Below are 25518 nucleotides of genomic sequence, written 5' to 3'. Positions count from 1 at the left end.
AAGCCTTCCAAGACTTCAAAGAATTCTTGGGACGGCCACCTATCCTATCTCGACCACGAGAAGGGGAACCACTCATATTGTACCTCACAGTAGGAAGTCGAGCAATAGCCTCAGCACTAATTAGAGAAGACGAGGGTGGGCAACAACCCGTCTACTTCATTAGTAAAGCACTGCAGGGGTCAGAGCTGAACTACCAGAAAATAGAGAAGTTTGCCTACGCTCTCATACTCACATCCCGACGACTTCGCCCGTACTTCCAAGCGCATACCATTAAGGTTCGGACCAACCAGCCCATAAAGGGATATTACAGAAAACAGATCTAGCAGGAAGAATCCTACAATGGCAATCAATTTGTTTGAGTTCGACCTCCAATACGAAGCGTGGACAACCATCAAATCACAAAACATAGCCGACTTCATTGCAGAATTACCAGACACCCCAGAGATCCCCATAGAGTGAAATATATACATGGACGGTTCCTCGAATAAAGCCGAAAGTGGTGCAGGTGTGATAATCGAAAGCAACCAAGGAACCCAACTTGAGCTTTCCCTCAAATTTGGATTCTCGGCCTCAAACAACCAGGCGGAATACGAAGTGTTATTAGCTGGCTTAAAGCTGACTAGAGAAGTTGGAGCTCAGAAACTCAACATCTACAGCGACTCACAAGTCGTTACCTCACAAATAACAGGGAGCTACCAAGCCAAAAATCCTACTATGAAAAAATATTTGGATAAAACCAAGGAACAGCTCGGATAACTCGGGGAATATAGGATCTGCCACATACCCCGCAAGCAGAATGCCCGAGCTGACGTACTCTCAAAACTTGCCAGCACCAAACCAGGGGGTAACAATAGAAGCCTCATCCAGGAAGTACTGCAGAACCCATCAATATCGGAAGAAGAAAAAGTCCTAGCCATAACAGGTCGGGATAAAGGGTGGATGACCCCCATAATTAATTACCTCAAAACAGAAACTCTCCTTACAGATGAAAAAGAGGCAAAGAGGTTAAAAAGGGAGGCATAGTACTACACTATCATAAACAACGCACTGTACAAAAGAGGGATCTCAATACCATTGTTAAAGTGCGTACCGACTTCCAGCACAAAGGAAGTCTTGGAGGAAGTACACAGCGGCATTTGTGGCAATCATCTTGGAGCGCAAGCTCTCACCAAAAAGGTACTCCAGGCGGGATTCTATTGGCTAACTCTACAAAGGGAAGCTACAAAATTTGTAAAGGCATGTCCACCATGTCAGAAGAATGCCAACTTTCACATCGCCGCGCCGGAAAAACTCATTAGCGTGACCTCACCCTGGCCATTTGCAAAATGGGGACTCGATCTTCTCGGACCCTTTCCACAGGGATCGAGACAAGTAAAATTCCTCATAGTAGGGGTAGACTATTTCACGAAATGGATCAAGACAGAACCCCTAGCCAACGCCACTGCTCAAATAAGTCAGAAATTCCTATATAGGAACATCATTACAAGGTTCGGGGTCCCATACTCCATCACCACAGACAATGGCACCCAATTCACAGATGCAGGCTTCAGAAAACTAGTGGCCGACTTAAATATAAAACACCAGTTCACCTCCGTCGAGCATCCCCAAGCCAATGGACAAGCCGAAGCGGCTAGCAAAGTCATATTGGTCGGGCTGAAATGGAGACTGCAAGAAGCAAATGGGGCTTGGGCGGAGGAACTTCCACAAGTCCTATGGGCGTATCGAACAACCCACCATTCTACTACGAACGAATCACCATTTCGATTAGCATACGGAGTGGAGGCAATGATTCTAATAGAAGTCGAGGAAGGGGCTCCCCGAGTAGTCCACAACAATGAACAAACCAATTCTCAATTTCAAAGAGAAGAGCTCGACCTACTTCCGGAAATCCAAGAAAAAGCTCGGATCAGAGAAGAAGCACTAAAGAAGTGAATGGCTTCCAGGTATAATCAAAAGGTAGTGCCAAGAGGTTTCGCTGAGAATGATCTCATCTTAATCCGAAATGATATTGGAACAACTCGACCCAGGGAAGGAAAGCTGGCAGCCAACTGGAAAGGACCCTACCGAGTCACAGAAGTACTTGGGAAGAGCTACTACAGACTGTCCGAACTCGAGGGACGAGAACTCCCCAGATCATGGCACGCCTGTAACCTAAGAAGGTACTATAGTTAGGAAAGGTAAAAGATCTCATCACAAGATGCACTCTTTTTCCTGAAAAGGTTTTTTAATGAGGCGTCAAGATTGAGATTTAATCCGACTTAAGGGTATGAAAAACTTCCGTCTGTATATATTTGCACTTTCTTTAAATAAAATACATTTCAAATATTCTACAAATTCCCAAGACGCATTAATCTGAAGCATTCATCGTCCGATTATAAAGCAACGAATCAAACAGAAAGTGAAGAACAGATTCACTGTACGATCTTGATAGGAATGATCGACCGACAAAGGTGAAAACACGATTCACTTAAAGGTCGATTAAACCAGGACAGAAACCACCATCTACAAATCGGCAAAGATGAACACAAAATAATGCAAGAAGTTATCGAAAGTGATCCCAAAAAGAACCTGACGAGGTCTTATGGATTGCTATATAATAACTTAAAAAGACTGGCCGACACTAAAAAGTTGGACCAAGTCAACCCAAGTTATCAGCAAATCCCTGGAAAGAGGTCTGGCCAACCCTATTAAAGAGGAATTGCTATAACTTAGAAGAGATTGACCTAACGAAGTCGGTCTCCTACAAAAGAAGAAAATCCCTGAAAGAGACCTAAACAAGGTCCAAGAAAGAGGATTATCAAATAACTCGACAGAGCCCGACGTGACAAAGTCGACCCGGAAAGATAAAGTTACAAAAGATAAATCCCTGAAAAAGACCTGAACAAAGGTCCAAGAAAGAGGATTATCGAGTAACTCAACGACGTCCGACATGACGAAGTCGGCCCGAAAAAGATAAAGTTACAAAAGGTAAAACCTCAAAAGAGATCTGAACAAGATCTAAGAAAAAGGATCGCCTAGTAATGAAACAGGGACCAACATGAAGAAGTCGGACTAAAGCTATAAAAAGTTATAAAAAGTAATCCCAAGGGGTTGCTCGAAAAGATCAATTGAGAAGATCAACCAACAGAGGGGAGATAACTCGACCCGATAGACCTCGACCTCGCCACAAAAGGATTCAAAAGAGGATGGATAAAAACAACTCTGAAAAATCCAGGTAAATGCTAACGAAAGCTGCAAGCAAGCATATCGCAGTTACCATAAAACAAAGGCTCAACAGGCTGCTTGAAGTCAACCCCAAGAGCAAGAGAAACCATTTTGTTTTTCAAAATAAAGTTGCTAAAAGTAGCAACTGGAGTATCAACAGTCAACAAAACATCATTTACAAAAAAAGAGTTTAAAGCCCAGAAACCGGGCTATTTACACAAATACTTAAAAAAGGAGGTCAACCAAGATCTAGAGCCTTCCCAGCAGCATCAGTACGGGGAGAAGGAGGGCAAGTCTGAATAGGCACAGCATCTACAGTTCCATCATCCCGGTTCAGAATCTGGCAATCCGGATTAGACATAACGGGAGGAACCGAGGAGGTCGACACTTTGACAGAAGGCACTGGGGGAGGGTCAACATCATCATCATCCTGGTCATCAGGGACAATCTTACCATCCCTCACAACATTGTCCAGGCTGAAGAGAGTAAGGTCGGCCTCAGGAGCAATAACTCGAACCTGCTCCTTCTGGTTCTCGTAGGCAGCAGTTACACTGTCAACAAGATGACCTTGAAGCTCGGAGTAATCAGCTCGGACGTTCTCTAACTCCTCCTTCAGACGCATTCCCTCCCGACAAGACGTGACATAGCTATCCTTATGCCTCAGTGCCGTGTCCTCAGCCAGCCTCACAGAGGCAGCCAAAGAGAGGGAACTCGCCTTCTCATTCGCCAGATCTTTTTCCAACTTGGCCACCTTCACTTCGAGCTCCCCCTTCAAGCCTTTTATCCGATCAAACTCCCGTTTGGCCTCCTCCATAAAAGCTTTGGTGGCATGAAGAGGAAGACTTTGAGCAGTTCGATACAGGGCCGCTCCCATGTGTGCCAACTTAATACCACTTCGAGTTACATAATCAAAATGATGAAGAAGTGATACATCATCCATAGAGAGGGCACCATAAGGACCGATTTGTTGATCTACAAACTCGATCGGATCAAAGTCGGGAGCATCAAGGTTGAAAGGCTCTGTTGTTTTTTGCTTCTTACTAGAAGGAGCACCAGAAGCAGCGGCAGAAGTCTGTGGAGGATCGACCTGACGAAACCGAGGAGTAGGAATTGCTTTCCTCGGCCCGAGAGAACTCGGCACAGGAGGCTTCACGGGGGCCTGAGAAGATCCCTCTCCGGCAACCTTGGCCGAGATGTTCAGAGCAGCAGTTGCCTTCTTCGCCTTTTTAAAGGCCCTCATGGGGTCATTGTTCTTTGACATCTCTACAAATACAGAATCATCCACAGCAAAGAGTTACAATCTCAATAAGAGGAAGGAAAAATTAAGAAACAAGTATAGAAACAAGTCAGACAAGTACCCAAAACAGTCCGAACCAAGGACGGGTCATTCAAAAACCTTTTTGTATCAAGATGGGGTGGTTTCCCCAATAGATCCTCAAGAACAACAACAAAGACATGCTCAACATCATCAAGCATCTCCCAGGTATAGCGAGACACTCTCACATCCCTCTGCCACTCTAGAGGGAAAGAAGGCTCATCATTTTCATCAAGAAAAAAGGGGCGGGCCCCCTCGACAGCACGAACCTTAAAGAAGTAATTCTTGAAGTCCTTAAAGGACTCATCATACATAGCAAAAACTTTATGGCCCTGGGCGGACCTGAAGGAAATCCAGGAAGCTTTCTTTTTTGAAGAACCGCCAGGCTTGGCGGAAACAAACAAATAAAGGAAAAGAGTCTGAGAGGGTGTTACATCTAATTCTCGGCAGAGAAGTTGAAAAATTTTAATAAAACCCCAGGAATTTGGGTGAAGCTGGGATGGGGCAATATTACACGACCATAACAGGTCGATCTCGAAAGCAGTAAAAGGAAAAGTAACGTTCAACTGACTGAAGAAGTATTCGTAGGCATAGAAGAAGGGACGCTCCCTCTCAATGGAAGTCGGAAAACAAACTCTCTCATTAGAATCAGGAGCAACAAGCTCGTAATCCTCCTCACGGGCATTGTTACCACAAATCCTATGGTGCTTCCTCAGCTCTATGCAAAATTTAGCATCCACAACAGAAACACACAACAAAACAAGGAAGTCCAGCCAATCGGACATCCCCTCGGAAACTCTGGAAGACATCTCTATAATGTTATTGCGAGAAGACATGAGACCAACTAATCCTACAAGTAAGAAAAGAAGATGGGGTTACTAAAAACATCCCGGACAAAGGGAGAAAACAACTCAGTCAATACGATACAGGCGAAGAAACAAGAAAAGGAAAACCCTAAGACTCAAACCAAAGTCTTGGGGCATCCTTTGGAGGCAGTAACAAAGCAAGGTTTCCAGGCAAGATCTACAGCTTGAACCCCAGCATTTCTCAGAAAGAATTCAAAACAGCAAACATTTTTCATCAAAGAAAAACCCACAAAGTCATTACAATCTACCAAGCAAAAAGCATTCCCAAAAATCAAAGCACTCCAAGTAGAAATCATCAAAGACAGGAAAAATATGTTACAGTGACAAGCAAATACAAGACCACGAAAAGATTCAAACTTTCAAACACGCAAAATCAAAGCTTCACCTAAAAACTGAAGACGAAGCTACGAAAGAAGCAAGAAAGCTAGTACCAACCTGAAAGAGCGGCAAGCTTCAAAGAAATTGAAGATGGAAGATGAAATCTGGAAACGCCCCCTCACAAGCAAAAGAAAGAACACGAACAAGAGCAATGTCACAGGGAGAAACGCGAAACTGCAAAAACTCCAGGCGGAAACAGAGGCTCCAGAAAAAACGCCAAACGACGCCGCAACACAAGAAAGTAGAAGCGCAAACGAAAAATAGAGAGTGAAGGGAGCGGAGAAAAGAAGTTATGAAAAGGGCGAAGAAGAAAAACCGTTTCTGGATTTTCAAAATCAAAGTAAAGAGCCAAAGGAAAACGGGGCAATTAATGCTAAAATTAATGAAAGCATTAAACCCTCGAACGTTCCCAAAGCGCCGATATAAAAGCACGCGCTTTTAGAGGAAACGTTTTACATTCAAAAACTACTACAAAGGAATCAACAAGATGCTTGAGTTCGGCTTCACCAAAGAAGGACCGAAGTCAAGGACTCGACCTCAAAAAAGAAGACCGAGCTCAAGCAGGGGCACTGTTCATACCCTGGGTCGAGCTGTCCGACTCGGGATGTTTGACAGACAAAGCGACTGACCTCTTCAGGTCAAGACAACCCCACCTCTTTCTTAAGAGCTCGGCCAAGTCACCAGAAAAGCCCAAAGAAGGGCCCAAATAGAGGAACACACCCCAAACCCTAAGGCAGCCCAAGCCTACAGAGAGAAGGGCGGTTCCCTTGAGGATAAGATGACCTCACTTGAAGATAAAGATAAGATAAGATAATTAACTTATCTTATCCACAGAAGGTCACTCCTCACCATTATAAATATACTGGAGCACCCAGGTATAACTCATACTCTGATTCTACTCAATACCTGTTTAATACCCTTGCTAACTTAAGCATCGGAGTCCCTTGCAGGTACCCCCACCCTTTGGTAACAAGGGATCAGCAGCATTCTCAATTCCACAAGTCAGACACACCAGCTCCGGCCGCTATACACCTGCCGGACACGTCGGCTCCGACCAGCACAGAAGATCTCGTCCGAGATCGACTTACAGTTTCAGGTAACCCTCGGAACAGATGTATACAGAGAGGTTTGCAACACAGAAAAAATACCACCAGCTCGGCCACTCAAAGGCAAAAAAGGAGGAGGAAATCGGGCCGAATATTGTGAATACCATCGGATCTGCGGGCACTCCACCAATGAGTGTTTCGACTTAAAAAATGTCATAGAAAAGCTCGTACGAGAAGGAAAGCTAGATCAATATCTGGCCACCCATGACGATGAGTAAAGAAAAAGAAAAAGAGCAGAAGATGTCGGACCAACCGCGCAATCATCTCGAACGCCAGAAAGACATGTCCACATGATACACAACAGATTTACCGGGGGAGGAATCTCTAAATCATCTCGCAAAAGACATCTCAAAGACGTATATCACGTCGCAGGAAAGGAGGAAGCACCCGACATCACGGCGATTACTTTTACCAAGGAAGACGCATCCGGCATCGCATCAGGGCATGACCATCACATGGTCATCACTATTATACTGGCAAACGCAAATCTTCACCGCACGTTGATAGACCAGGGGAGCTCCGCCGACATCTTATTCAAAACTGCCTTCGACAAACTCGGTCTGGAAGAAAAAGAACTCAAAGCATATCTGGACAGCCTGTTTGAGCTAGGAGATACCCCAGTTCAACCGATGGGGTACATCTCGCTCCACACAACTTTTGGAAAAGGAAGTCAGTCAAGAACACTCAAAATAGATTACATCATAGTCGACGTAAGTTCAGCCTACAATGCCCTAATAGGTCGGACAACGTTAAATCAGCTCGGCGCAATAGTCTCGACTCTGCATCTATGCATGAAGTTCCCAACTGCAGGAGGGATAGCTACGATAAAAGCAGATCAGAAGATGGCGCGTCGTTGTTACAACGAAAGTCTAAACCTCAGAGGCAGAGGAGAAGAATTCCACACAATTGAGCTCGGTGGAGTTCAGAGGCGGGATGAGCTCCGCCCACAACCTGAAGGTGAAATAGAGAAAATCCAGATCGGGGATACCCCGGACCAAACGATCAATATCGGCACACTCCTGAAAGGAGACATAAAAGAATCACTCATATAGTTTCTACGAGACAACGTCGACCTCTTTGTGTGGAAGGCCGCAGACATACCAGGCATAGATCCCAAGCTAATGTGCCACAAGCTAGCAGTCTACCCAGGATCTCGGCCGGTACAACAAAGGCATAGAAAGCTAGGACCAGAACGCTCTCAAGCTATGGAAGAACAGGTGCGAGCTCTACTGGAGGCAGGTTTCATAAGAGAAGTCGAATACCCGCTATGGCTTGCTAATGTCGTATTGGTAAAAATGTCAAACGGAAAGTGGCGAATGTGCACTGACTATACCGATCTCAACAAGGCCTGCCCAAAAGATCCTTATCCACTCCCAAGCATCGACACACTGGTAGATGCCTCCTCCGGATATAAATACCTCTCCTTTATGGATGCATACTCGGGATATAACCAAATCCCAATGTACCCACCCGACCAAGAAAAAAACCTCATTCTTAACCCCAAAGGCAAATTACTGCTACATTGTCATGCCCTTCGGTCTTAAAAACGCGGGAGCCACTTACCAAAGATTAATGAACAAGGTTTTTTTGGATCACATCAGAAAAGTCATGGAAGTCTACGTGGACGACATGCTAGTAAAGACGCAAAACCAAGAGATGTTATTATCCGACCTGACACAAGTATTCAACACTATAAGACGACATGGCATGCGACTCAATCCCGTAAAATGCACCTTCGCAGTAGAAACTGGTAAATTCTTGGGTTTTATGATCACACAGAGAGGAATCGATGCAAACCCGGATAAATGCCGGGCCATACTCGACATAAAAAGTCCGACTTGTGTCAAAGAGGTACAACAGCTTAACGGAAGGTTGGCAGCCTTGTCCAGATTCCTGGCCGGATCAGCAATAAGATGTCTCCTCTTCTACGCCACTCTAAGGAAAGGAAAGGAGTTTGAATGGACAGCAGAATGCGAGCAAGCCTTTCAAGTCTTCAAAAGATTCCTGGGATAGCCACCTATACTAACTCGGCCACGGGAAGGAGAACCACTCATATTGTACCTCGCGGTAGGAAATCGGGCAGTAGCCTCAGCACTGGTATGAGAAGACGACAGCGGGCAACAGCCCATGTACTTTATTAGCAAAGCATTACAAGGATCCAAGCTGAACTACCAGAAAATAGAAAAATTTGCTTATGCTCTCATACTAACATCACGACGACTTTGCCCATACTTTCAAGCCCACACCATTAAAGTTTGGACCAACCAGCCCATAAAAGGAATCTTACAGAAAATAGACTTGGCAGGTAGAATCTTGCAATGGGCAGTCGAGTTGTCTGAATTCGATATTCAATACGAAGCTCGGATGGCCTCAAATCACAATATCTGGCCGACTTCATTGCGGAATTCACGGACACACCGGAAATCCCTAAAGAATGGAATCTCTATGTTGATGGTTCCTCAAATAAAACGGGAAGCGGCGCGGGTGTAATAATTGAAAGTGACTAGGGAACCCAAATCGAACTCTCCTTCAAATTTGGGTTCCCTGCCTCAAACAATTAAGCGGAATATGAGGCACTACTAGCTAGTTTGAAGCTGGCTAGGGAGGTTGGAGCTCAAAAACTTATCATCTTCAGTGACTCACAGGTAGTTACTTCACAAATAGCAGGAAGCTACCAAGCCAAAGATCCCACTATAAAAAAGTACTTGGACAAAATCAAGGAACAGCTCGGACAATTTGGAGAATATGAGATTCGTCACATACCCCGAGAACAGAATATCTGGGCCGATGCACTCTCAAAACTAGCCAACACCAAACCAAGGGGCAACAAAAGAAGCCTCATCCAAGAAATTCTATAGAATCCATCAATCTCAGAAGAAGAAAAAGTCCTAGCCATAACAGGTCGCGATCAGGGATGGATGACTCCCATAATTTACTACCTCAAAACAGAAGCTCTCCCCACAGAGGAAAAAGAGGCAAAGAGATTAAAACGGGAGGCATAATACTATACCATCATAAATAATACTCTTTATAAAAGAGGGATGTCAATACCACTGCTAAAATGCGTGCCGACTTCCAACACAAAGGAAGTCCTAGAAGAAATACACAGTGGCATTTGTGACAATCACCTCAGAGCGCAGGCACTTGCCAAAAAAGTACTTCGGGTAGGATTTTGTTGGCCAACTCTACAAAAAGAAGCCATAGAATTTGTAAGGACATGCTCATCATGTCAGAAACATTCCAACTTTCACACCGCCCCGCCAGAGGAACTCATCAGCGTAACTTCACCCTGGCTATTCGCAAAATAGGGACTCGATCTCCTTGGACCTTTTTCCCAAGGACCAGGACAAGTCAAATTCCTCATAGTAGGAATAGACTACTTCACAAAATGGATTGAGGCAGAACCCCTAGCAAACGCCACTGCTCAAAGAAGTCGAAAATTTCTATATAGAAACATCGTCACAAGGTTTGGAGTTCCATACTCCATCACTACAGACAATGGTACCCAGTTCACAGATGCAGGCTTTAGAAAACTAGCGGCCGACTTGAATATAAAACAACAATTCACCTCTGTCAAACACCCCCAAGCCAATGGGCAAGCTGAAGCTGCTAATAAAGTCATATTAGCAGGGTTAAAACGGAGATTACAAGATGCAAAGGGAGCCTGGGCTGAAGAGCTCCTATAAGTCCTATGGGCATATCGAACAACGCCACATTCCACCACAAAGGAATCACCCTTCTGATTAGCATATGGAATGGAGGCAATGATCCCAGTAGAGATTGAAGAAAGGTCACCTAGAGTGATCCACTACAGCGAAGAAGCCAACTCCCAACTTCAAAGGGAAGAGCTCGACTTGCTTCTGGAAGTCCGAGAAAGAGCTCGAATAAGGGAAGAGGCATTAAAATGACGAATGGCTTCCAGATACAATTGAAAGGTAATACAACGAGCCTTTGCAGAGGACGACCTCATTCTAATCCGAAACAACATTGGAACAACTCGACCTGGAGAAGGAAAGCTGACAGCAAACTGGAAAGGACCCTACCGAGTCATAGAAGTAGTAGGAAAGGGCTACTACAGGCTTTCCGAACTCGACGGGAGAGAGCTTCCTAGGTCATAGCACGCCTGCAACCTAAGAAGGTACTATAGTTAGGGATGATAAAGGACCTTGGGACAAGGTGCACTCTTTTTTCTGAAAAGGTTTTTTAACGAGGCACCAAGACCAAGTCCTACAAATCACCTGACTTAGGAAATTAACCCCCGCATGTATATATTTACATTTTCTTTTAATAAAATCTGTTCAGATTTTCTACAAATGCTCAAGCCGCATTATTCCGAAACATTCATCGCCCAATTATAAAGCTACAGATCGACAGAAAGTGAAAACCAAATTCACTACGCGATCACAATAAAGACCAAAAATGAAAACCAAAGTCATTAAAAGGTTGACCAAACGAGGGTTAAAACCCGAACTCTACGAAATCGACAAAGATGAAAATAGAATAATGCAAGAAGTTATAGAAAGTGATCCATAGAAAGGACCTGACGAGGTCCTAATAAAATGGATTGCTATAAAATAACTTGAAGACTGGCCGGCATAAAGAAGTCGAACCAGCCACAACAACCCAAGTTATAAGTAAAGCCATGGAAAGAGGTCTGGCCAACCCTATAAAAGAGGATTACTATAACTTAGAAGAGCCCGACATGATGAAGTCGAACTCCTACGAAAAAGTTACAAAAGGTAATCCCTGAAAGAGACCTGAACAAGGTCCAAGAAAGAGGATTACCAAGTAACTTGACAAGGCCCGACATGATAAAGTCGGCCCAAGATATAAAGTTACAAAAGGTAATCCCTGAAAGAGACCTGAACAAGGTCCAAGAAAGAGGATTACCAAGTAACTCGACAAGGCCCGACATGATAAAGTCGGCCCAAGATATAAAGTTACAGAAGGTAATCCCTGAAAGAGACCTGAACAAGGTCCAAGAAAGAGGATTACCAAGTAACTCGACAAGGCCCGACATGATGAAATCGGCCCAAGATATAAAGTTACAAAAGGTAATCCCTGAAAGAGACCTGAACAAGGTCCAAGAAAGAGGATTACCAAGTAACTCGACAAGGCCTGACATGATAAAGTCGGCCCAAGATATAAAGTTACAGAAGGTAACCCTGAAAGAGACCTGAACAAGGCCCAAGAAAGAGGATTACCAAGTAACTCGACAAGGCCCGACATGATAAAGTCAGCCCAAGATATAAAGTTACAAAAGGTAATCCCTGAAAGAGACCTGAACAAGGTCCAAGAAAGAAGATTACCAAGTAACTCGATAAGATCCGACATGATAAAGCTACCCCTAAAAGAGACCTAAGTAAAGTTCAAAAAGGAGGGTTACAAACAAACAACTCGGGCAAAAACCAAGTTAAAGAAATCGGCAACCTCAGTATTATGATTCATAATGAAGACCTGCACAAAAGTTTAAAATTGTTGAAAGCAGCATCAGGCAAAGGAATCAAGCTGATCATCCCAATACTCTCAAAGACTATGAAGATACCAAGACAAGCGCAAACAGATATGATATAAAAACAGAAAGTCATAATAATAGCCAGCTTCAGAGGCCAACAAATTCAGCCTACAAAGCCAGGAAACTATTTTGTTTATCAAAATAAAGTTGCTAAAACCAGCAACTAAAAAGGTGTCAAAAGTCAACAAAATAAAGAGTTCAAAAGCCCACAAACCGGGCTATCTACACAAAGTAATTACAGAAATCAATCAAGCACCCGAAGGCTTCTCGGCAGCATCAGCACGGGGTGAGGGAGGGCGAGTCTGGAGAGGCACTGCGTCCACTGTCTCGTCATCCCGATTCAATATCTGACAATCAGGATCTACGTCGGGACAAGCAGGAGCTGAAGAGGCCGACACAACAGAAGCTTTGGCAGCAGGCTCAGAGGAAGGCTCAACATCATCATCATCAGGATCATCGGGAACGATCTTGCTGTCCTTCACGGCATTATCCAAAATAAACAAAGTAAGGTCGACCTCCGGGGCAAGAACCAGGACCTGCTCTTTTAAATTCTCATAAGCAGCAGTTACGCTGTCCACAAGGTGACCCTGGAGCTCGGAATAATCAACCCGGGCCGACTCTAACTCCTCCCGAAGATGCATCACTTCCCAGTAGGACGTGACATAGCTTTCTTTGTGTCTCAAGGCTGTGTCCTCGGCCAACCGCACAGAAGCTGCCAAAGCAATGGAACTAGCCTTCTCCCCCTCCAACTCCTTCTTCAGTTTAGTCACCTCCGCTTCAAACTCCTCCTTCAGACCCTTCATCCGATCAAACTCTCGCTTAGCATCCTCCATAAAGGCTTTGGTAGCATGCAGAGGAAGATTTTGAGCAATCCAATACAGAGCAGCTCCCATATGAGCCATCTTAACGCTACTCCGAGTTATGAAATCTAGGTGATGAAAGAGAGATACATCATCCATAGAGAGGGCACCATAAGGTGCGATCTGCTGGTCCACAAAGCCAATAGGGTCAAAATCTGGGGTATCCAAATTGAAAGGTTCAACGGTTCGAGGTCTGTTAGGAGGAGGGACGGCCGAAGAAGAAACCACAGCAGCAGTAGAAGATTGTGGGAGATCCACTAAACGGACCCGAGGTGTCGGGATCATTCTCCTCGGGCCAGGAGAGCTCGGCAAAGACGGCTTCAATGGGACCTGAGAAGTCCCTTCCCCATCTACACGGGCCGAGGTGTTTTGAGCTGCAGTAGCTTTCCTTGCCTTCTTGAAGGCCTTCATTGCATCAGTATTCTCGGCCATCTCTGAAAAATGGAAAACAACAATTTATCATACTGGGAAGAAAGGGGAAAAGCAAAAAAAAAAAAGAAATAGTATACATCAAGTAATACCCAATATATCTCGGACAAGGGAGGGGTCTCCCAAACATTTTTTGGTATCTAAATGAGGAGGTTCCCCCTAAAGATCCTCCAAAACCGTCACAAAGGCCTGTTCGACCTCATCAAGCATCTCCCACGTATAATGGGACACTACTACATTCTGCTGCCAATGTAAAGGGAAGGATGGCTCTCGATTCGCTTCCAGAAAAAAGGGACGAGCTCCCTCAACAGCTCGAACCTTGAAAAAATAATTCTTGAAGTCCCTAAAAGACTCATCGTACATGGTAAAAACCTTATGTCCTTGTGCAGATCTAAAAGAAAACCTTTGAAGAGATCCCGGGCTTAGTTAAAACAAACAAGTAAAGGAAAATAGTTTGAGAAGGGGTAACATTCAGTTCTTGACAAAGAAGTTGAAAAATCTTAATAAAGCCTCAAGAGTTTGGATGAAGCTGGGAAGGAACTACATTACACGACCACAACAAATCGGTCTCAAACGAGGTAAAAGGAAAAGTGATATCCAACTGGCTGAAGAAACAGTCATAGGCATAAAAGAAAAGGCACTCCCCCTGGTCAGGACAGGGAAGCAAACCCTCTCCTCGGAGTCAGGTGCCACCAACTCATAATTCTTCTCTTGATCCCTACTCTTACAGAGATGGTGATGCTTCCTAAACTTCACACAGAATTCAGTATTAACCACAGAAATACACATCAAAATAAAGGAGTCCAACCAATCGGACATACCCTCAGGAACCTTAGAAGATGTCTATCTCTACAATATTTTTGCGAGAAGACATAGCCAACTAGTCCTACAAACAAGAAAAAGAGAGTGGATTACTAAAAACATCTCGGACGAAATCAAAGTAACTCAGCCAGCATAGTCCAAACATGGCACAAACAGCAAAAGGAAACCCAGGACCTACACCAAGAAGGTCCAGGGACATCCTTTGGAAGCAATCAGGGAATAAAGATTCAGAAAAATCTACAAGACTAATGTCCCAACAGAAATCTGCAGCAAGAACAAAGAGAAACCCTTTCCAAGAAAAACAAACGCGAAGAAGATCAAACGAGCCGCCAAAAGAAAAAGTTACAACAGTTCAAAAATTAGCAGTAGCATACAAAGCCCTAAAGAGCCAAACCAGGAAAATACACTCAAAAGCATACGTAAGGTCAAAAGGAAAAAGCATGTATCACAGTAACAAATCGGGCGCGATAAAAATTCAAGCTTTCCAACATGCACTCAGTCAAAATCAAAGCTTCAAAATCAAACACAACGCAGCAGAAATAAACGATGAGGGGAAAGCAAAACCAACTTGAGAAAGGAGAAGAATACAGAAGAAGGTTGAAGACGAGGAGGCCAAAAATCACCGTCGAAAGCACTTACGATCACCAAACAAACGTCGCAAGAAGAAACACCAAGAAACGCAAGTTTTCAAAAGAAAACAGAAGGAGAGGAGAAAAAGGGAAGTCACAGCAAAAGCAAGAGAGGAGAAAAACATTTTTTGAGAGTAAATTTCAAAATAAAAGCCAAGAGAAACGGAGCATCAAAAACCAATTAATGGGGCATTAAAAACCCTCGCACGTTCCCAAGGCCAGGACGCTAATCCAAAAGTGTGCGTTTTCAAAAGAAGCGAAACGTTCTGCATTCAAAAAGGGAACCCTACAAAGACAAAAACGACAAAATGCTCGAGTTCGGCTTCACCCGAGAAGGATCAAAGTCGTAAAACTAAAGACTCAACCTCAAAAAGAAGACCAAGCTCGAGTAGGGGCACTGTTCATACCCTGGGCCGAGCTGTCCGACTCGGGATGTTCTACCGACAAAGTGACCGACCTCCTTAGGTCAGGACAACCCGACCTCTTCTCAAAGAGCTCGGCCAAACTACCAGGAAAGCCCAATAAAGGGCCCAAACAGAGGAACACGACCCGAATCCAAGGGCAGCCCAAGCCTGTAGAGATAAAGGCGGTTCCCTTAAAGATAAGATGACCTCGCTCGAAGATAAAGATAAGATAAGATAACTAACTTATCTTATCTAAGGAAGGTCTCTCTACACCATTATAAATACACTGGAGCACCCAAGTATAACTCATACTCTGATTCTACTCAATACCTGCTTAATACCCTTGCTAACTTAAGCATCGGAGTCCCTTGCAGGTATCCCCCACCCTCCGGGGACGAAGGATCAGCACCACCATCAAGTCCAACAGGTCGAACACAACAGCTCCGACCAGAACAAAAGATCTCATCCGAGATTGACCTAGAGTTTCAGGTAACCCTCGGAACAGCTTCCAAAAAGAAAAATACATCCTTTCTTGTATTAAGAGTGTCTTTTTTTGTTAGTTGTACTTGATTGAGGGAGACGAAATAAATTTTCAACCCATATCTTAAGAATTAAAATTGTACTTAATCCTTCATATTAAGTAACGGACCATAGCTCCCAAATTTTACTTGTCAATGTGATCCAGGCTAAACTTAAAAAAATAAATAAATTATAAATCAGTTAAAAGATAACATAAATAATGATAATATGATTAACTTTTAAATTTAGTTGAATTATTATGTCATTATTTATTCAAAAAATAATTAAATAGTAAAAATTATTCGTTAAAAATAATTAATTATTAAATATTAGAAAAATAATAAAGATGTTGTGATATAAATAAAATATATTAAAAATAAATATACATAAATTACTGTAAAATAAGAAAATAAAATGGATGAGCCCATTATCCATATATCAATTAACGATATTAACGATATTTGAATTTGCTTAATTTATGATATCACCGCTAAACATAAAAGTTCCAAATAAATGAATCGTTATTTATTCACGTATAATGGCTATGTTGATCTTGTATTTAGCTGCATGACTTCCATGCTAGAAATCAGTATTGAAATTCGTATGATGTTATGGTATTTAATTTAGAGTGAATATTCTATGTCCAACTCCTGATAATTATCTTGATTGGATAACAAGGTTTAAAAAAAAAATACTCAATCTAATTTTTGATTTTTTTTAAATTAATTAATTTCTATATCAAAAAAAAATAATATTAACTTTTTTTTTAATACAGAAACTAATTAGTTCCATAAAAATATATCTTAGAAGTCGAATTAAGTATTTTTTTTGTCAAAAATTTTGTTATTTTTTGAGATAATTGTCAAGAATTGTTTTAAATTTTTTTCTTTAATTTATTTTAAATGCTATAACAAAAAAATTGAATAATAATAATAATAATAATAATAGTTCAATAAAAGGCAGCATTAAAAATTATGGTTACAACTTGCAAGCTACACCATATTTAATGACGCTTTCTTTTATCTAAGTTAAGTAAGATTTTATTCAATGAATAAGGAAAGTTGGGTCGACGATGGATCTCACCGAGGTAAAGTTAAGAATCCCATTACAATAAAATAAAACTTGTAATAACTTGAAAAAGGTAAAGATATAATTTGGATAAATAATTAATTAATTTAAAAATAATTTAAGTAATAAATATTTATATTAAAAATAATTTATAAATAAATTATTTTATAATTAAATTTTTAATTATAAAAGTATTTATTTTAAAAAAATATAACAAAAAAATTTATTATTATAAAAAATTATTTTTTTAATTTTTCTATAAATTTTTAAATAACTTCTTAAACAGCTACAACTTAGTTTTTAAAAATTACACTAAACACTGGAACTATTACTTTTCATAACTTAAAACCTCAAAAAATTACTTTTGAAGAACGGGCACGGATTCAGTACGCGACTTACATAACGCACTGAAACGCAATTTTATTGTTTGGCGCACCGATAAGCCAGGGAAGGCCGGAATAAAAATACATGCTTTTGTTGGGTCCTTTCCACAATTTCGCACAAAATAGAGGGGTCACTTTTTATTTTTTTAAAATGAATACAGTTAACTTAATTGTTAGAATTAGTCAACTATTACTGCCGTCCTCTTCCTTCCCTTCCACTCCCCTTTCATTCTATCGCAATCGCACCCGCTTCCTCCCCTTTCCCTCCGGTTTAATTTCACAGATGTTGACATTGCATTTGAGTTCTACCAGCAATATGCAAAGCACCATGGCTTCGGCGCGAGACGTTCCAGAAGTGAAAAATACGGCGAAGTAAGGATACGGCAGGAGTTCGTGTGCCACCGACAACGGTACCGATCCCTGAAGTTCTACTCGATGCCTAACCGGAAAAAGAGGCCGAGGGCCGAGACACGATATGGATGCCCTGCAAGGATGCTACTCAGCATGGACGATGAATCAGGACGTTGGCACGTTGCGTACTTTTCAGACGCGCATAACCACCACGTTCTTGAGTTGCGATTTTCTTCCATGCTCCCGGGCCATCGGAGGATGAGTGAAGCGGACATCAAGCAGATGAACGACATGCGCAAAGGGGGCATTGGCGTCTCCCGAATCCACGATTTTATGGCGAGCCTGGCCGGCGGGTATCATAATGTCCCATACACAACAAGGGACATGCACAATGTAAATGCGAAGCAACGAAGCGAGGCTGGCCTAGATGCGGAATCGTGCCTAAGGTATCTCCGAGAGTGCAAGGCAAACGATCCAGCACTGTACTACAAGGAAGTTGTTGACGGTGAGGGCGTGTTGCAATACTTGTTTTGGTGTGACGGCACCAGCCAAATTGATTACTAGGTGTTTGGAGACGTGGTTGCATTTGATGCAACGTACAAGAAAAATGTTTACCTTTCACCTCTTGTAGTATTCTCCGGTGTGAATCACCACAACCAAACGGTTGTCTTTGCCACTGCACTGGTGGCAGACGAGAAAGAAGAGACCTATGTCTGGCTGTTTCAGCAGTTGCAAAATTCAATGAAAGGGAAGGCTCCCGTGTCCATAATAATCGACAGTGACAAGCAAATGAAGTCTGCGATTGAGAAAGTTTTTCCAAAGGCTCACCATTAACTCTGCGCTTGGCATCTACTCTAAAACATCACGAGCAACATCGGAAAGCCCAAATTCACCAGGATGTTTAGGGATTGCATGCTTGGTGACTACGTGGTCCAAACATTCCAGAGAAAGTGGTTTGAGATGGTTGAGAAATTTGGCGTCGCCGATAAAAGATGGGTACATGACATGTATGAGAGAAGGTACAGTTGGGCCACAGCACACATACAAGAAAAGTTCTTTGCCAGATTTCGAACAACATCAAGGTGCGAGGGCTTGCACTCTGTGATATCACGGTATGTTAAGTCTCGATACAGTTACACTGAGTTTTTACGTCATTTCTATCGATGCTTGATGTTTGTGCACGCAAAGGAGGTGGAGGCTGATTTTGAGTGTGCAAAGGGTGACCCTGTTATGACCACCAACCTGAAACAGCTGGAGCGGAGTGCAGCCGACAACTACACTCGTGCGATATTCTATTTGTTTGTTCCCATTCTTGATAGGGCCTGTGCAATAAGGGTGGTTGACTCTGAAGACAACGATTCCTATTTTATCCACACTATCTCTCGATACGGCACTCCGGGGAAGGATTGGCGTGTTTGCAACGTCTGATACGAGGGAGGTCCGATGCACGTGCATGAGAATGAAATGTTTCGGGGTCCTCTGCGAACATATAATTGCGGTGCTTGTTCTTAACAATGTTCATGAGATCCCGAGGTCTCTGATATTGCCGAGATGGACCAAGGATGCAAAACTTGTGGCGGTGCAGTCGATGGGCGTGATTTGGGATTCTGTACAACTGACGCAACACTGGTGCCTGATGGATTGGTACCGAAAAGTGTGCAAGATTACATGTCACAGCATCGAAAAGTTTCAGGTTGTAAGAGACATTGCCGTGCTGATGTTGAAGCACTTCGAGAACGAAGATACAGGGGACACCAGTTTTCCACCCGAGGGGCCACCTATTGAGGGTGGCAGAGCCTTGGCGTGGAATCCACCCAGGCACAATACAAAGGGTAACGGTGCTCATGGTGGAAAGAAAACCCAACGATGTTGTTTGTGCTGGGAGGTAGGACACAACAGGACGACGTGTCCGGACCGCCGCACAGTGGAATCATCCAGTGCAGTTGCAGATGACATGGATTTGATGGACACTGACATGGTGGGTTGGTCGCTTTATAGATGATATAGTTAAGTTTTCTTCTCTGTTAAATGGATATAATAATTTGTCTTTTACATTGGTGTCATCTCTATGATAACCTATCCGGCGATCTGTATGCGACTGCGGAGATTCCTTCGTTCCAATGCTCCGATAGTGACACGCAGGTTGGGTTTGCTAACAGCGACTTCGCTGGGACCAACACGTCCGGGCCAGTCATATCCCTCGCCGATTGAGCAAATGGGGTCTATAGTCGTCACCACCGTGTGTTGCAATGGTAGGTTGGTCAAACCCTTTCACGTTCTCCGGCAGGCTGTAGCCGCACACCAAATATTGTCTGCATTTCATCTGGGTACAGAACCGTCTATAGGTCGTCGATGTTAAAACAAATTTTTTCTATGTTGGCTTTCGTTGGTATGTGGATGTGCTCTAGATATCACTGATTTTAATCGGGATTCAAGAAGTGGAGGTGTGAAGTGGTGTCATACGAATAGCTGCAAATCCACTGTCAAACCTGATGTATTATTAATCGGTCGTTGTCCACTATTTTGTTGAACCAGACATGGTAGTTAGGGGCATGTTTACAACGATTCTATGTTTAGTGGATATTTTGTATGTATGGTAAGTGGATATTTTGTATGTAATGTTTATGCAGATATTTTGGTTGTAACGTTTAGTGGATATTCAGATCCACGTCTCCTAAAAAAACTCGTTGGAAAATGCATGTGGTTTAATCGCGGTTTTGAAATTCTTTGTAAGGGATCATGGCTTCTGGATGTAATTTAAAACACACGCTTAAAATACCGGAAGTGATGAATAACATGCACTAAATGAAGCACGGCAACAACTCTGAATCAATAAACAACCACTACTAATTATCATTTTTAGGGTATTAACAAATCAGTGTGAAGTTTCAAAATTCAAAATTTAAAGCTACAAAAAGTAGGTGAAGTGAATCGAATTACATTCAAGCTTCACAGCTTAAAATTACATTCAAACTTCACAGGCACTAATTGACATACATTTCTAATATTGGGAGATCAGGCACAAACTTCATTGCACACACGACACACTGGACAAATCGCTCAATAGTACAGTCAGGGGAGGATTGGCGTGAATGGTAAACAGTCACAGTCGTTCAGATGCGTGCAAACAATTCATTTAAGATCACCGTGGTATCTTTGCAAACGTCCGTCAAGAAATTAGTGTAGCTCTCGAGCTGCCCAGAAATACGAAAACCCTCCATCATTTGAACACCCCTAACCATGTCTTCCTCGTCTTCGTGATCAAACATTATCAACATGGAAGACAGGTAACCTGCTTCGACGCTGCCCTCCGTTGAGGCCCTAGCAAGCAGTTCCATGCCTTTGTCAGGCGACCAAACCGGAGATATTTCACGAACCCATGTCGGACTATAGCATCCACATTTCCCACTTCCACGCAGCGATTAAGGAATCTCCTTTCAGGCCCATCGAGGTTAAGTAAAAAGCGCGCTAACGATTTATAAGACATCGTCGCATGCTTGTATACAGCGTCTAATCTCGCTGTACCGAGGAAAACCTTACACGTCACCTGCATGTTGAACAGATCCTCAATCGAATTTGATGCAACCATGATGGCAATAAATCGACCAAATTTCGCGAGGAAGGAGATTTAGCGGGAATTCGTGCTGAATGGATACGTCCACTTTCTTAGTGTCCTTCTCAGAACTTTCGGCCATTTGCAAGAACTTCGTCGAGGGATTATTGGGGATTATGAAAAGGATAGACGAGTGAGCTTGTGGCATTTTGCCTTTTCATATAATGCCATGGGGGGGAGGGGGTTAGGAGGTTGTGGTTCAGTACCGCATATGTTTTCCTAGATGTTTTCGTTTATCGATGGGTTCAGATAGTATAATAATTATATTGATGAAAGAAGCATTCATCGTATTTAACTGGATGCCCATTTTCTAGGTGGGGCTAATATTCTCAAGAATGAAGTAATTTAAAGGAGCCTTAATAGTGGTGAATAAGATAAATGTTATTTATTTGTTCTTTGCTGGTGCAAGTACACCACTATTCGTGAACCTAGAGTCCCTACACCCCTACTCCTGAGTCCTGACCATAGGGTCGCGTGAAAGTAAACCTCAACTAATGTCGCACCCCCCACCATTCTAGTTGCCTTATTTGTTTACTCTTCCATTTCTTAGCCTCCAGGTGAGAGAAAAAACCATAAACTGTATATTCCACCATCAACCCTAACCACCTCTCCCTCTTAAGGGTCTACCAGATCTCCTCTAACAGAAGGATGGCAATGTGCACAGAAGGTGTCTAGTACGTCATCTTTAGAAGGAGGATACCCAGAATATACCCTAACAGCGAGACGGTAGTGACTCAGGTGGATGGCTTTCCACGGAACCTGCTTCTTCGTTACCGGAGTTACCAAGAGGCCGTGAACGCCTGGAATGACTACTTCCAGGTGAATGCATCACCTACTATGGCACTGGGCAGCGAGCTCCTGCCGGTGTCAGGGTTCAATCAACTCGTTCGCGGCGGACAGCACGATTCAACGGTGACAACGACTCCGCCTATTCCGGGTCTGGGCAGCGAGCTCCCGCCGCCGTATGCGTTCAATCGATTCGTCGTTCACGGCGAACGGCACGATACGACGGTGAGAAATAGTCCCGCGCGGAACCAGTGCAACTGGTAAGCGAAAAATGTGTTCTTGCGACACCCCCACGTCTAGTCAATTGCGTCGGTATCAATACGTAGCTAACAAAGTTACAGCACTTGCAGCCAGCCAATCAATTAAGGACATACAACGGGCCATTGCATCGATCGAGTACCCTATATCCCAGATGGAGAGAGAGAGAGACATGAACTCAGGACTCAACTAGGAGAAATAATACGGTAGCTGGCCGACGTTTTGCTGGACAGGTGAAGTCCCAGGTCTTAGGGGTCAGTGCAACAACGGGATGGAGACACCGTAAACCGACCCCTCCCCTCCCCGACAATATATGTTTAGGTCTAGTATTGTACTGTTTAGGCCCAACACTAATATTAAACTGTTTTCGTCTGTTTTTTTATATTCCGCTTGGCCTATTAGCTAATGAAGTTATGAAATAGTGCTTCTATCGAAGGTTATACGTGGGAGCATTTAAAAGTTAAAACATGTTGATATGCATCGGTTCGAATATGTCATTTGTCTGACCCACGAAAGAGGGAATTTACAAAGCCACCCAACTCAACCGCACGAATCATTAGCAATGAAATACATTCAAATTTGGTTACAACGAAGCTTCATCTGAAAGTAAATAGACTAAGAAAATGCAACACCTTAAACTCGGCAAGGCAGTGGATGCACGACACACTTGACGAATCGTTGGCGGCATCCATGGTTCCGCGGGTCGGGTAGCTGCTTGACCGGCAGACAACGGGCTTCCCTGGATCCTACGGTTGCACCCCAATCAGCGGATTTGCGAACAGCTGCCCGAAGAATTCTCTGCACGATTCAATTTTTCCAGCAGCCAGTACGTTCTCTTACATTTCAACTCCCCTGCCAACGTGCGCCTCGTCCCCAACACCTGGCGTCAGTAGCAGCTTCTGTGCTGGTCGGAGCTGTTGTGTCCGACTTGATGATGGTGGCTGGGGCCACCGTGTCCGACTTGTTGGACTTGGTGGTAGTGCTGATCCTTCGTCCCCAGAGGGTGGGGGTACCTGCAAGGGACTCCGATGCTTAAGTTAGCAAGGGTATTAAGCAGGTATTGAGTAGAATCAGAGTATGAGTTATACCTGGGTGCTCCAGTGTATTTATAATGGTGTGGAGTGACCTTTTTAGATAAGATAAGTTAGTTATCTTATATTGTCTTATCTTTATCTTTGAGTGAGGTCATCTTATCTTCAGGGGAACCACCTTTATCTTTCTGGGCTTTGGCTGCCTTTAGATTGGGCTGTGTTCCTTCGTTTTGGGCCTGCTTTGGGCTCCTTTGGCGAGTTGGCCGAGCTCTTTGAGAATAGGTCGGGCATTTGGCCGAGCTCTTTGAGAAGAGGTCGGATAGTCTGACCTGAAGAGGTCGGTCAGCTTGTCGCTAAACATCCCAGGTCGGACAGCTTGACCCAGGATATGAACAGTGCCCCTGCTTGAGTTTGATCTTTCCGTGAGATCGTGCTTTTCAGAGCTTCGATCTTTTTGGAAGTCGTGCTCAAGCATCTGTCTGGCTTGTTTCTTCATTGCTTTGCAAACTTTGCAGATTTTCTAGAGGTTTGGTACTTCACAGTCCAACCTCTTTTGAGTGGTAGTGTGGGTTTTCTACCATTGCCTTCTGGATCATGCCTTGCTTTAAGTTTGTGTTGACAACCCTCTGCTTTGGCGAAGTTATCCTTGCGGCTTGATATTTGGGCTTTTTGTCCAATGACTTTTTAGTGTTCTTTATATAGAACTTTTTTTTAGTCTCGGATGACGTTCGTAGCCCTGTTTGAGATTGTGCCTTCTTTGAGTGGAGTTGTATCCCTTTTGGCTAAGCACATTTGAGCCTTAAGTTGTTTTCCAACCTTTTGGCTTGTTCTTTTTTGAAGTCGTACTTGTGCCTTATCTTTAGCTGACGTCGACCTGTAATCCTTTGCCCCTGCTTAAGTTCGGACTTTTCCGTGAGACCGTGCTTTCAGAGTTTCGATCTATTTGGGGAAGTCGTGCTCAAGCATCCTGACTTTGGTCGATCTTTGAGTAGTTTCTCCTTGTGTGAGTCTGGTATTGCCCCTTTTACTTTGTTGAGGGGACTTTTCAGCCCCGTGTCCGACTTGTTTGTCTTCGCTGTTCGGGCTTTCTAGTCATAATCCAACAACTTTTTAGGTAGTGTTCCGATGGGGAACCTTTTTATATTTTGTTTGGATGACTTTTTAGCTCCGTCTTTGAGACCGTGCTTTTCGCTTTTTAAGTAGTGTCTTTTTTCAAGACTTTCATACTTTTCAGCGAAGCATTCCTGGCCTTCCTCTGGCCGTTTGCGAGATGTCTTTGTCCCTTTTTGTGGATCTTTGTAGAGTGTCGGTAATTTATTGTCCAACCTCTTTTGACCACTTCTAGTTTCGTCCACTTTCTGTTTGGTCGAGGTGGTCCTTGGGGCTAACTTGTCCGACGTCTTTTTAGCGTTCTCATAGAACACTTTTTAGTCTGAACAATTTTGATAGCCTTGTCACGGAGCCGTGGCTTTTTGGGTATTGTTATGTCTCCTCTAGTGCACGCCTTTCGTCTTGAGTTATTTTTAGTAATCCCTTGGGTTTACTTTTTATAACTTTGTCGCTTTTGGTCGGCTTGGGCCGACTTCTTTTGTCGATCATTCTTTAACTTTTGTTGGTCCGACTTCTCTTGTCAGTCCAAGCTGTAGCTTTTGTTGGTCTGACTTCTTCTTGTCGGTCCAAGCTATAGCTTTCGTTGGTCCGACTTCTTCTTGTTGATCCAAGTTGTAGTTTTCGTTGGTCTGACTTCTTCTGGTTGGTCCAAACTGTAGCTTTCGTTGATCCGACTTTCTTCTTGTCAGTCCCTTCTAAGTTATTTCTAGTAATCCTCTTTTTTAGACCTTTGTCGGGTCTCTTTCAGGGATTACTTTTTATAACTTTTTGTAGCTTTGGCGTGGGCCGACTTCTTCCTGTCAGTCCCTTCTAAGTTATTTCTAGTAATCCTCTTTTTTGGACCTTTGTCGGGTCTCTTTCAGGGATTACC

At 43.3% G+C, this 25518-nt stretch overlaps 1 protein-coding gene across 1 annotated transcript; it reads left to right on the top strand.

Moving 5' to 3' along the window:
* Positions 1-17119: 17119 nt before the first annotated feature.
* On the top strand, positions 17120-18683 carry LOC140173721 (protein FAR1-RELATED SEQUENCE 5-like). The gene is made up of 3 exons (XM_072198262.1): positions 17120-17134; positions 17682-18354; positions 18481-18683. Exons 1-3 carry the CDS (start codon positions 17120-17122, stop codon positions 18681-18683), a joined length of 891 nt encoding a protein of 296 aa, XP_072054363.1.
* Positions 18684-25518: the final 6835 nt, after the last annotated feature.

The sequence above is a fragment of the Arachis hypogaea genome, chromosome 6, assembly GCF_003086295.3.
Source record: "Arachis hypogaea cultivar Tifrunner chromosome 6, arahy.Tifrunner.gnm2.J5K5, whole genome shotgun sequence".
In the NCBI taxonomy this organism is placed as follows: Eukaryota; Viridiplantae; Streptophyta; class Magnoliopsida; order Fabales; family Fabaceae; genus Arachis; species Arachis hypogaea.
This window is presented reverse-complemented; position numbering and strand designations above follow the sequence as displayed.